This window comes from Dendrobates tinctorius, unplaced genomic scaffold (assembly GCF_039654945.1).
Source record: "Dendrobates tinctorius isolate UK_male_01 unplaced genomic scaffold, ASM3965494v1 ptg000157l, whole genome shotgun sequence".
In the NCBI taxonomy this organism is placed as follows: domain Eukaryota; kingdom Metazoa; phylum Chordata; class Amphibia; order Anura; family Dendrobatidae; genus Dendrobates; species Dendrobates tinctorius.
Window position 1 is genome coordinate 10,211,661 of NW_027361824.1, and position 13,197 is coordinate 10,224,857.

Below are 13,197 nucleotides of genomic sequence, written 5' to 3' on the forward strand. Positions count from 1 at the left end.
ATCGCCAGTTGCTGCTCAGAAGTGTCTTTGGCACGGGCAGTCCCTCCTGCCCAGCCTGGTTCCAGCACGCCTGCTGTTTCCGGGTAGTGTCAACGTCACTTTGCCACCAATACGTTGTCCTGTCGTGTTGCGGTCGGGTTAGCCGAGTCTATGGTGCCTGCAGTTTAGGTGCTTTCTATGTGGGCTGCGGGTTCTGGTTATAAAGGCTGGTTCCGTAGTGCCAATAGGACAAGCACGCCCTGTTGGACTGTGGGTTTTGGTAACTGCGTCCTGCTCGCGGCCTTGCAAGTTTGTCTTTTTCATGGGTACCTTCTGCTACCCATCCGGGTTCCAGCACCGTCAGCTGGTTCTCGGCAGAGCTTTTGGCCTAGGTGCCTCCTTCTCGGTATCCGAGTTCCAGCAACGTCTGCTTGTCCTTGGTAGTGCTTTGTAGCACAGGTACCTCCTGCTTAGTAACCGTGTTCCAGCACCGTCAGCTGGTCCACAGTTGTGCCATTGGCTCTTGTTCCTTCTGCTGCCCCTCTGGGTTCCAGCACCGTCAGCTGGTCCTCGCTAGTTCCATTTGCTATTGTTCCTTCTGCTACGCATCCGGGTTCCAGTACCGTCAGCTGGTTCTCGGCAGTTCCTCAGCCTTCTTGTACCTTCTGCTACTTTTCCAAGTTCAAGCTTGTGGAATTGTTTTTTGATTCTCACTCTGGATCTCCCTGACGATGACCCTGAAGACGACGACCCTGAAGACCACACAGAAGAAGACCAAGAAGATGACCAAGAGGACAAAGAACATGAAGACAACCACCAAGATGCAGAACAACAAGAGACAGAAGACCAAGAAGCAGAAAAACCAAAAGCAGAAGAACATTAAGCATAAGACTAAAAATAAGAGCAAATGATATTATCTAAATTATAAGCAGAAGAAGACTAAGCAGTGTATGGGGGTGAGTCCATTCCTCCTTGTGGTGCCCCTGGAAAATGCCTGCTGCTGCAGGCCAAACTGAATGCGGACAAATCCTGTTGTAAATCTTTTGTGACAGGCAGAACGGAAGGTGTAATCTTCAAACTTTTATAGATAACAACTACAGGAATGCCTGTCACAAATAAGAATGATGACGAAGAAGAAGAATAATAGTTGAATAAGAAGAATATGAAGAATGTAAAAAAAAGAATAGGAAGAAGGTGAAGAAGATGAATAAGGTGAAGAAGTTGATGAAAAAGATGCTGCTGCTGAGGATGATGAAGGAGAAAGTGTGGGAGAAGTAAAAAAGGTGAAGAGCATGGAAGTAGTGAAACATACATATCTGACAAAATGTAAAAGAGGTTAGCATAGTCATTATCTTTGTAACTCCAAACGTCTTTAAAATAAAATTATTCCTGCTATTCCATTTGATTGGGCTAAACCTCTATGGCTTTAATGTCTCCTCCACCTCTCACAATACATTCTACATTATTATTCGTTGTTTTTCTTCATGTAGAATTAACCTACAAGGAAAGAAAGGGTGTATTTTAATTCCGATATTTCTGTTCCATTGACTTGAATGGGACTTCTGGGATCGGGATCGGAATCGGCGATACCCGATATTTTCTTTTTTTTTTTTAGATCGGCCGATCCAATCCGATATTTTTCAGTATCGGGTGATATCGCTCAACACTACGCACAATACGTAAATTAAAGAAAAGGACGGCGAACATGTTACTAACATCAGAAATAAAAATGCCTCCTCTTCAGGTGCATGCAAACATTTTTGTAGAAACACGTTGAGATGTTTCCCCAACCTGTATGATCTTTTAAAATATTCGAAATTTTGAGGATTTTATCTATTTTTGGGACTCGCCAAAATTTCATTCCTATAATAAGCCGCAAGTCACGACCATTGGCTGGAGACCCACATCTTTGCAAGATGAACTGAATCATAATATAGGACACGGTGAGGCTTTCTCTTTGTTTGTTTTACCTTATGAGCTGAATGAGTTACTAGAAAGCAGTAGCACTGAACATTGCCGCTATGAGTCCAACTCTGAGGTGGATCAAACACTAGAAAGCATCTTGGCCTAGAAGATTTTATAGAGCAGTACTGAGCAATGTAGCTGGAAGTCCAGCTCTGTGTGTGTTGAAAAGGTTACTAGAATGCAAGATGGAGGTCATTGTACAGAGCCATGTAGCTGGAATTCCAGCTATGGGGTGAGATTAAACACATACTAGAAAGCAGCAGCATGGAGGAAATTATACCGCAGTACTGAGCAATGTAGCTATGAATCCAACTAGGGTGAGATCACTTACTAGATGACAGGCCTATTACTCATCTCCTCCGTATAGCCTCCAATAGGCAGCTATAATGTGATCCCTCAGTGAGCCGGCAGTCAGTCATGTCTTGAGTAAGATGATGCCCCTTAGCAGTTTTTCAGACTGAATAACTTTTTTTTTTTTTCCCATTTTTGTGTTTTTTTTTCATTTATATATTGAAATTGATCTTTTTCCTCTGCAGAAGTAAAAGATGACCGGACGAGCCAGATCCCGAGCCCGCGGCCGAGCTCGTGGGCAGGAGCAGGCCCCACAGATACCACCTGGACAGGTTTTGTACCCCACACTCGTTAACCCTTTTAGTAACTCCTGGTTTTTTTCATAATGGAGGGGCTTCAGCTGTTTTGCCCCCTTGACTCTATTGCAAAGATGGAAGCGCTACATCTCCCACAATGCGTTGCTGTAGAGGCTTCTCTCTAATCCTGCAGAGGCAGCAGAATCATGGGAATGTTATCTGGGTCCAACTTTTTTTTTTTTTTTCTCCGTACTATGTTAATGGGTAACTCTCGAATTTACAGGCACCGCAGCCCCAAGGACCCCAGCCAGGAGTCAGGCCACCACAGCCCCAAGGACCCCAGCCAGGAGTCAGGCCACCACAGCCCCAAGGACCCCAGCCAGGAGTCAGGCCACCACAGCCCCAAGGACCCCAGCCAGGAGTCAGGCCACCACAGCCCCAAGGACCCCAGCCAGGAGTCAGGCCACCACAGCCCCAAGGACCCCAGCCAGGAGTCAGGCCACCACAGCCCCAAGGACCCCAGCCAGGAGTCAGGCCACCGCCGCCCCAAGGCGCCTGGCCATCAGCCAGGCCACCGCCGCCCCAAGGCGCCTGGCCATCAGCCAGGCCACCGCCGCCCCAAGGAGCCTGGTCAGCAGCCAGGCCACCGCAGCCCCAAGGCGCCTGGTCAGCAGCCAGACCACTGCAGGCCCAAGGCGCCTGGTCAGCAGTCAGACCACCACAGCCCCAAGAACCCCGGCCAGCAGTCAGACCACAGCAGCCCCAAGACCCATGGCCGGCGCTAAGACCACAGCAGCCCCAAGGACCCCGACCGGCGCTAAGACCACAGCAGCCCCAAGGACCCCAGCCAGCAGTCAGACCACAGCAGCCCCAAGGACCCCAGCCAGCAGTCAGACCACAGCAGCCCCAAGGACCCCAGCCAGCAGTCAGACCAAAGCAGCCCCAAGGACCCCAGCCAGCAGTCAGACCACAGCAGCCCCAAGAACTCCAGCCAGCAGTCAGACCACAGCAGCCCCAAGAACCCCAGCCAGCAGTCAGGCCACAGCAGCCAGCTCCTGAGCCTTTGCTTGTCGGAAGAGGGCGCCAGAGAGGTGCACCAGCAGCAGAGAGACCATCGGCCGAGGGTGAGTGTCCTTAATGTTCCAGTGTTAAGAGTGAAATCTGATTTAAAAGGGGCTTGTCTGTGACTTTAGGAATGTGGTGTAAGGGCAAAATGTTACAAAACATAAACATCCTACAAAAGATAAGTGGGAGAGATGCTGTGCATCATTTACGGGACCGATGGAGCCAATCACTGGCTGCAGCAGTTACGTGGTGAACATGTAAGCTTCACTACTGAGGCCAGTGATTGGCTGCAGTTATCACATGGATGGTGGCTGTGACGCCATATACTGCAGGATGACGGGTAATATCACTGACCAGTTGTGTGGGCTTTATTTATTGTTATAACTTTTTTTTCTGTTCCCCCTTTAACACTATCCTGGCCTAGGAAGTGCTGGTAGTCCTCATATGGGATGCAGCTGTACGGACCTGTGTTACATAGGTGGAACCTGCCTCTAACAGCAGAGATCGGAGCCGGCTCTGATCACTGCTGTGTAAACAGTTTAGATGCTGCTGTAATTCATAATAAAAGCAGAAGTTTCCCACACCATGAGGAAGACCTCGCACAGCTCCAGGTCTCGGGAATAGGGCAATGCCATTATTTTATTTGTCGTATTGTATTATAAAAATGAAGCTTATTTTAGAAATATTTGTGGTTTGAACATTTTCTAATTAAAAATGTCTTTTGAAAAATTCCCCAAACCACAAGTATGATGCAATCTGTATATAATATCTCCAGATGGCTGCTGTCACCGAATCTCATAAGGCACCGCGGCAGTCAGTTGCGCCTGCCCAAGTGGCATACACGTCTCCCCTATTCCCACGCAGGCGCAGTAACAGCCGCGTCATTACTACACATGCACGGGAATAGCGGTGACGTGTATGTCACTTGCGCAATGCCCCCCAGACAGACATAGTGCACAAGGTACCTGCAGCCACAGCTGCTCCAGGACGGGGATGCTGCTCCTGCAGGCCGGTGATTGTTCCCAGGCCGGCCCCGCTCCCGGCACAGCAATGATCGCACATACAGCGGCTGCCGAGGAAGGGTCCCTGGGGCAGCGCTCACACTGACACAGCCGGGGAGGAGGGACCACAGCGGGAATCGGCGACATTTCCCGGCCACCACAGGGCACTGCAGCTGGGCCTGGAGAACAGAGGGTGACTCATCAGCATGGACATGTGTATATACACTGCAACAAACAAAAAAAAAAATATATATATATATACACACACCTCACTAATATATATCTACATATATAATCGCCAGTTTGGACTTCCTGCCGCTGTCCCCAAGTACCATAAGGCACCACGGCAGTGTCCCTTGCGCAGTTCGGGAATAGTGGTGGCGGCCACGAACTGCACCTGCGCAAGTGACATTCATGTCACCGCTATTCCCACGCATGCGCAGTAACAGCCACAACTGCGCACTCTACCCGCGCATGTGTGGTAACGACGCGGCTGTTACTGCGCCTGCGTGGGGAATATCGGTGACATCTGTTTTAAAGCATACACAGATGTTAATTTCACCGCACTATTGTGTGTATAGTATGTGCATATATACCATATGTTAATTTTGTGGCTTGGAAAAGTGTCTAAAAGGGATATACGGTATGTGCACTGCTCAAAAAAAAAAATAAAGGGGGCACTAAAACGCCACATCCTAGATATCACTGAATGAAATATTCCAGTTACAAATCTTTATTCATTACATAGTGGAATGCGTTGAGAACAATAAAACATAAAAATGATCAATGTAAATCACAATTAATATCCCTTGGAGGTCTGGATTTGGAATGATACTCAAAATCAAAGTGGAAATTCAAATTACAGGTTGATCCAAATTCAGTGGACATATCTCAAGACAAGGAAATGATGCTCAGTAGTGTGTGTGGCCTCCATGTGCCTGTATGATCTGCCTATAATGCCTAAGAATGCTGCTGAGGCGGCGGATGGTCTCCTGAGGGATCTCCTCTCAGATCTGGATTAAATCATCAGTCAACTCCTGGAAATCTGTGATGCAACATGGCGTTGGTGGACTGAAGGAGACATGATGTCGCAGATGTGCTCGATTGGTTCAGGTCTGGGGAATAGGCGGGCCAGTCCACAGCATTAATGCATTCATCATGCAGGAACTGCTGACACACTTCAGCCATATGAGTCCTAGCATTGTTATACATTAGAAGGAACCCAGGGCCCACTGCACTTGCATATGGTCTCACAAGGGGACTGAGGATCTCATTCTGGTACCTAATAGCAGTCAGGGTACCTCTGTCTAGCACATGGAGGGCTGTGCGGCCCCCCCAAAGAAATGCCTCCCCACACCATTACTGACCCACTGCCAAACCGGTCATGCTGGAGAATATTCCAGACAACGGAACGTTCTCCACGGCGTCTCCAGATTCGTCTGTCACATGTGCTCAATGTGAACCTGCTCTCATCCGTAAAAAGCACAGGGCTCCAATGTCAAATCTGCCAATCACCCTGCACGATGTTGGGCTGTAAGTACAACACCCAATTTTGGATACACCGGGTCCCCATACCACCCTCATGGAGGCTGTTTCTGACAGTTTGAGCAGACACTTGGATGTTAGTGGCCTGCTGGAGGTCATTTTGCAGGGCTCTGGCTCTGCTCCTCTTGCTCCTCATTGCACAAAAGATGAGGTAGTGATCCTGCTGCTGGTTGCTGACCTCTTACGGCCCACTCCATATCTCCTGGTGTACTGGCCTGTCTCCTGGTATCTGCTCCATGCTCTGGACACTGTGCTGACAGACACGGCTACCGTTCTTGCCACAGCTTTCATTGATGTGCCATCCTGGATGAGCTGCATGACAAAATGCCAAAGCAGCCAAAAAGGATGACAACAGAGAAATGGTTTGGGGTCACCCCCTGCAGAACTACTCCTTTATAGGGGCTGTCTTGCTATTTGCCTATTTGCCTGTTGTTCCATTTGCACAACAGTAGGAGAATCTGATTCACAACCGGTGCTGCTTCATAACTGGACAGGTTGAATAATTCAAACCAAAAATAATAATCTATATGGTTAAAATCCCAGACAATCCTATAAAAGGTTATTCCAAATTTGGCAAATGATCACCTATTCACAGGATAAGTAAGAACTTGCTGGATGCTGGGGTCCGGCTGTGGGGCCACTACCGATTGCTAGAATGGAGCGCCTCCAGTTGTAGTCTCGTTGGATTCTTCCTATGGTAGTTGTGCCACCACTGTGCAGTTTGGGGACCGCTTTTTTCTGTCCTGTGACCCCCTGTATGTGGAAGGGAGACCTGTGTATCTAATAGTTTAACAAACCTTTTTTCTCTCGTTTAGTTCTGCAGGTGTCAGCCGGACTTGCAGAAGTGTCTATCGGGGAACGGGGTGGCCGTAGGCGTGACTTCCATGACGTCGGGGTGAACACCAGGCAGACTATAGAACACGTTCAAAAATCAAAAGCAGGTAATCGCATCCTCGAATCTTTTTCAGTCTTTTTCAGTCATGTTGTCTCTTGCCGTTCTGTGGAAAGCTGGATGACAAACATGTTTCCACCTCTGCAGCTCCTGGGTTTGTCATCTAGTTTTTGCCAACTCAAAACACTGCACTTAAAGGGTTAAAACATACATGTATCGGGTCCCCACCTCTTGACCTTACTTGGCGATTGGAGTCTTTTTATGCCAAATAATTGGAAATAAGAAATCAATAGAGGTTACAGGGGTTTTTACACTTTTAGAAAAAGGGGCCCCCAAAAGATCGGATACTAATTAAATGAGTACTGGTTGCATTTTTTCATCTTACCCGGGGCCTCCGCCTGTTCTCTGCCACTGCTCCTATTTGCTTTCATACTGTAGCAGTGACATAACATCAAAAGCGCACATCACTGCTGTGCTTATTGTACGGCGCAGCCATCAATTTAATAGGGTGTTCATGTAATGCTGCATGAACCGGTCACCAACCAGTATGTGTACGAACACAGAGGGCTAATAATTGCATGAAGGCTGTAAGAACAGATACGAGGGTCCTGGTTTTGAAGAAAATGTTGAATGGGCAACAGAGGGATAGTTAAATATTTGGAGGCGGTTGGCCAGTCTGAAGAAATGTGTTTTTTAGGGCACCCTTAAAATTGTTGATATTGGGGATTAATCAAATTATCCTTGGTAGTGCATTCCAAAAGAACTGGTGCAGCATGAGAGAAGTCTTGGAAACAGGAGTGGGAGGTTCTGATTGAGAATGTTAACCTCAGGTCATTAGCAGAACAGAGGGCACGGGTAGGGTGGTATACTGAGACGAGGGAGGAGATGAAGAGTGGTGCTGAACTGTGGAGTGCTTTGTGGGTGAGAGTGATAAGTTTATATTTAATTCTGGAGTGGATGGGTAACCAGTGTAATGACTGGCACAAGGTAGAGGCATCGGTGTAACGGTTGATGAGGAATATGATCCTGGCTGCAGCATTCAGGACAGACTGGAGAGGGGAGGGATTAGTAAGAGGAAGACAGACTAGTAAAGAGTTACAGTAGTCCAGACAAGAATGAATAAAAGAAACAGTAAGAGTTTTTGCAGAGTCAAAACTAAGACAAGGTCAAATTCTAGGAATGTTTTTGAGCTGTAGATGACAAGCGCAAGCCAATGATTGGATGTGGGGATGAATGAAAGCTCTGAATCAAGTATGACCCCGAGACAGCGGGCATGTCGCTGGGGAGTAATGGTGGAGCCATACATGGAAATAGCAATGTCGGGCATAGGTAGGTTAGTAGAGGGATTAAACACAAGGAGTTCAGTTTTTGACAGGTTCAGTGTCAGAGGTAGGACATGATGTTGGAGACAGTGGTAAGACAATCACTGGTGTTTTGTAATAATTCAGAAGTGATGTCAGGAGTAGAGGTGTATAATTAGCTGTCATCAGCATAGAGATGGTACTGGAGACCAAATCTACATATGGTTCATCCAATAGGGGCAGTATACAAGACTAAGGCTGGGTTCACACGTAGCAGAACTCCCGCGGAAGTTACCGCGAGAATTCCAGAATTCCATTCTGCGGGAAATTCGCAATTTAAATTCCCGCGATTTTCCCGTGGAAAAACTAGCGATTTGCAAGTGTTAATAGCTTGCAGAATGCTAGCGTTTTCGAAGCGATCTGTAGCATCGCTTGAAAAACTGACAGGTTGGTCGCACTCGGCAAACATAGTGTTTGACGAGTGTGACCAACTTTTTACTATTGAGGCCGCCTATGCATCATCAGTAGTAAAAAGATCTAATGTTAAAAATAATTTAAAAAAAAAAATAATAAAAATCGTGTTTTTTCTCATCTTCCGACGTCCGCACAGCGTTCCCGATCTCCGATGCTGCCAGCAGGTCCCGTTCCCAGTGATGCATTGCGGCAATGACCTTTGACGTCGCGGTCTCGCGAGACCGCTACAGTATCACGAGACGCGACGTCGGCAAAGGTCATTATCGCAATGCATCACTGGGACCGGGTGCTGCCGCGTGTATCGCTGAGGCCTGGGGACGCTGCGCGGGACATGGGAAGGTGAGTATATCCCGAGCGTTTTTTATTTTAATTTTTTTTTTACAGGGATATGGTCTCCTCTCCTCCGGACCGTGGGTACCATCCGCAAATGTTCTGCTTACTTTTCTCATGGTGTGCACAGCCATATGCGGAAATTAAGCAGAACAATGCATTCCTATGTGGGCGGGATCGCCACGATTCCGCAAATTAATGAGCATGCTGCGTATTTTTCCGCGATGCGATTCTGCCGCGGGAAAATCCGCAGCATTGCGGAATCCCATAGGATTGCATGGGATGCTGTTTTTTTGCGTTTTCGCGGCAAAATCGTGCGGTAAAAAATGCAACGTGTGAACCCAGCCTAAGAGGTAGGGGGCCTAGGACTGATCCTTGAGGAACCCCAACAGTAAGGGAAAAGGCGAGGTAGAAGAGTCAGCAAAGGATACAGTGAAAGAGAGGTAGGAGGAGAACCAGGAGAGAACGGTGTACTTGAGCCTGATAGAGCGAAGCATAGTGAGGAGGAGCTGGTGATCCACAGTGTCGAATGCTGCCGAGAGATCAAGGAAAATCAGCAGTGACCATTATGTGCACACGCTGCGGTTTTTGCTGCGGATCTGCAGCAGTTCTGCAGACAGTGTACAGTACAGTAGCATGATATCCTATGTGATTTACAATCTGCTGTGCACACGCTGCGGATTTTTAACTGTGGAAAAGCTGCGGTTTTGAATCCGCAGAAAGAAATGACATGTCACTACTTTTCTGCAGATTCCGCTGCTGTTTACCATCTCCTCCATTGTAGAGGTGATAAACCGCAGGTAAAACCGCAGGACATTTTTACCTGCGGTTCTGCAGATACCAATCCGCAGCGTGTGCACATAGCACTAGATTTAGTTGTTAGTAGATCATTAGAGACTTTAGTGCAGGCAGTTTCAGTAGAATGTAAAGGGCAGAAACCGGATTGTAGAGGGTCAAGAAGCGTGATCTGAGAGATAGCAGATAAGACTGGAGTGGACCAGGCATTCTAGGAGTTTAGAGATGAAGGGAAGATTAGAGACAGGTCTACAGTTAGCAGCACAGTTGTGGTCGACGGATGTTTTTTTAAGTAATGGACGTATACTGGTGTGATAAAATGAGTAGGGAAAGATATCGGAAGAGAGAGGTTGAATATTTGTTAGGTGAGTGGTGACAGCAGGGGAAAGGGACTGGAGGAGATGTGAGAGAATAGGGCCAGTAGTGCAAGTAGCAGGGCAAGAAGATGGAAGGAGCCTGATAACTTCTTCTTCCATGATTGGTTCAAATGGGTAAAATATAACCATCTCCCCTAATATCGGCAGGCACCTCTGGAACCATTATTGCTCTTGTGACCAACCACATCAAGCTGGTGTCCCGACCACAGTGGGCCCTGTACCAGTATCACGTTGACTTCAACCCCGCCATGGAGTCCAAGCGTTTGCGGTATGCCCTCCTGTACCAGCACGAAGAAACAATCGGGAAGGCGCGGGCGTTTGATGGAACCGTGTTGTTTTTACCAAAAAGACTGAATAAGGTAAAGTTGTTCCAAGGACAGCGGGTCATCAATAGAGAGCAGTAATGGAGGACAAGGCCTCTTGTATCACTTGGGACCATTTTTGATCTGACATTGATGACCTTTTTGATCACCAGTGTCTGGCCTTTTGCTCCTTTCTGGTAATTGACGAAACGGTGATTGCATTTGATGTTTTTGGATTTTTCTTGATGTTTTTGAAGGTCACCGAGGTGTTCAGCCAAACTCGAAATGGAGAGAACGTGCGGATAACAATCACCCTGACCAATGAGCTTCCACCGACCTCGCCGACCTGCTTCCATTTCTACAACATCATTTTCCGAAGGTCCGAGGACGTAGGATCTGCTCTTTGGGAGAATGTCCAGACTGATTGTTCTTTATGGTCGCATCCTGACCACTATTTATTCTTTTCATACCCCCTTGGATGACTCTGTTGTAAAATTATCGGCTTTAGGGTTAATCCCAAAATATTAAGTTACTCCTCCTTTGCCCAATTATTGGGACCCCACACCATCCTAAAATTGGGCTCTGCAGAATCCGTTTTGAAAGTAGCTTAGGTGTGCATGCTGAACCTCCTCTCCAGCAGTCAGATGAGGGTGTAACATGAAAATTTGGGAGTATTCCTTTTAAAGTAATGGCGTGGACCGATCAGCAAACTATCTTGTATCTGGAGGTTCTCAAGCAAGACTGAAACTTTAGGCTCCCTGGCCCTAATGGAAAATCTTAACCCCCCCCTACATTTCATGCTCCATTTATATTACTGTTATAGGGGTTGTCCAGGGTTAGAAAAACATGTCTGCTTTCTTTCAGAAACAGCTCCACTCTTGACCATGGGTTGTATTGCAAGCCAACTCCATTGAAGTGACTGGCGCTGCGTTACCACGCACACTCCATGGTCGCGGGTGAAAGAAAGCAGCCATGTTTTTCTGATCCTCGACAGCCCCTTTTTAAATCTCCCAGACCTTAGCCCAATTTGCAGTAGGTTGTAATAATAAAATTTAGCAAATGCCTCCAAATACAAATGTAGTATAGTTCTTCTAATTCACTTACCTCACGCGCAGGACATTGCGGTAAGTGTAGGTATCTATGGTTATAACCACTCATATAGTGACAGTTAGTTGTTAGTGGTTGTAACCATGGATACCTAAGCTTACTGCAATGCCCTGCACATGAGGTAAGCGACATAGTGAATCAGAAGAACTATACTACATATCTAATTGGAGGTATTTGTTGTTGTTTATTGGTATAGGATCTTGGAGATGGGAATACCCCTTGAATCTTCTGTCCCAGTCCTGGCCTTTTAATGCCATCCCAATGTTGTCAGATGTGGGAGTACGGAGCGGCCTCAGTAGCCCCATAGTCGGCAGATGCTGGCATTGTTACACAATGGGGACTGGAGTCAGCTCTGATCGCTGTTTTTTTTTAACACCGTACATGCTGCAGTCAGTCGCTGCCTGTGGCATTTGAGATGCACGTTCCTGACTGTTGGGTGTCCAGGTGCAGAGCGGCCCCTCCGGGACATGATTGCAGGGTGGCGATAGATGACGTCTCCGCACCCTGTGGGCTTCATAGGAGACCGTGAAGTTTGCTCTGTAATGCCATACTGACAAGTTCTAGTCTGCGATGACGAATATGGAACAAAAAAGGACAATAAAAATCTACATATTAAAACAAAGCAAAAACCATCTCTCTAACACAGGGTTTGATTTCTCCACCTTTTCCCTCATTACAATGGACACTAAAAAAAAATCCTATTAGGTATCGCCACGTCCAGGAAAGTCCGATCTATGAAAATCTGAAGGGATTCATTTCGTGCGTTAAACTCTGTAAGGAAAAAAGACAGAATTGTTTGCAGCATAAAATGTATTAGGAAGTGACCGAAACGTCATCTGTTCCCCAAAATGATGATAACCTCAGTCACATCTTCCACTGGATTCCCACATCCACTCGCTCACTGCTGGTATCATACACATCCTCCACCTGCAGAGCTGACAGCGCCTGTTCTCTCCCCCCAGACTCCTGAAGATCATGGATATGAAGCAGATAGGACGCAACTATTACAACCCGAACGACGCCACCGAAGTCAGAGCTCACCGGTAACGTAACCAGCAGAACAGCGTTTACATGGGGCTGACCATGCTTTAGTCATGGGAGCATGTAATGTATGTACACAGTGACTGCACCAGCAGAATAGTGAGTGCAGCTCTGGAGTATAATACAGGATGTAACTCAGGATCAGTAATGTAATGTATGTACACAGTGACTGCACCAGCAGAATAGTGAGTGCAGCTCTGGAGTATAATACTGGATGTAACTCAGGATCAGTAATGTAATGTATGTACACAGTGACTGCACCAGCAGAATAGTGAGTGCAGCTCTGGGGTATAATACAGGATGTAACTCAGGATCAGTAATGTAATGTATGTACACAGTGACTGCACCAGCAGAATAGTGAGTGCAGCTCTGGGGTATATAATACAGGCTGTAACTCAGGATCAGTAATGTAATGTATGTACACAGTAACTGCACC

At 47.1% G+C, this 13,197-nt stretch overlaps 1 protein-coding gene across 1 annotated transcript in view; it reads left to right on the top strand.

Moving 5' to 3' along the window:
- The window catches only part of LOC141051554 (piwi-like protein 1), a 92,289-nt gene that overhangs the window by 11,130 nt on the left and 67,962 nt on the right, over window positions 1-13,197 (top strand). The window contains exons 2-7 of the mRNA XM_073548535.1: window positions 2,481-2,567; window positions 2,815-3,655; window positions 6,958-7,083; window positions 10,459-10,670; window positions 10,871-10,992; window positions 12,683-12,763. Coding sequence (XP_073404636.1) covers window positions 2,490-2,567; window positions 2,815-3,655; window positions 6,958-7,083; window positions 10,459-10,670; window positions 10,871-10,992; window positions 12,683-12,763 — 1,460 coding nt within the window. The 5' untranslated portion in view covers window positions 2,481-2,489. The remainder of the gene's footprint in view (window positions 1-2,480; window positions 2,568-2,814; window positions 3,656-6,957; window positions 7,084-10,458; window positions 10,671-10,870; window positions 10,993-12,682; window positions 12,764-13,197) is intronic.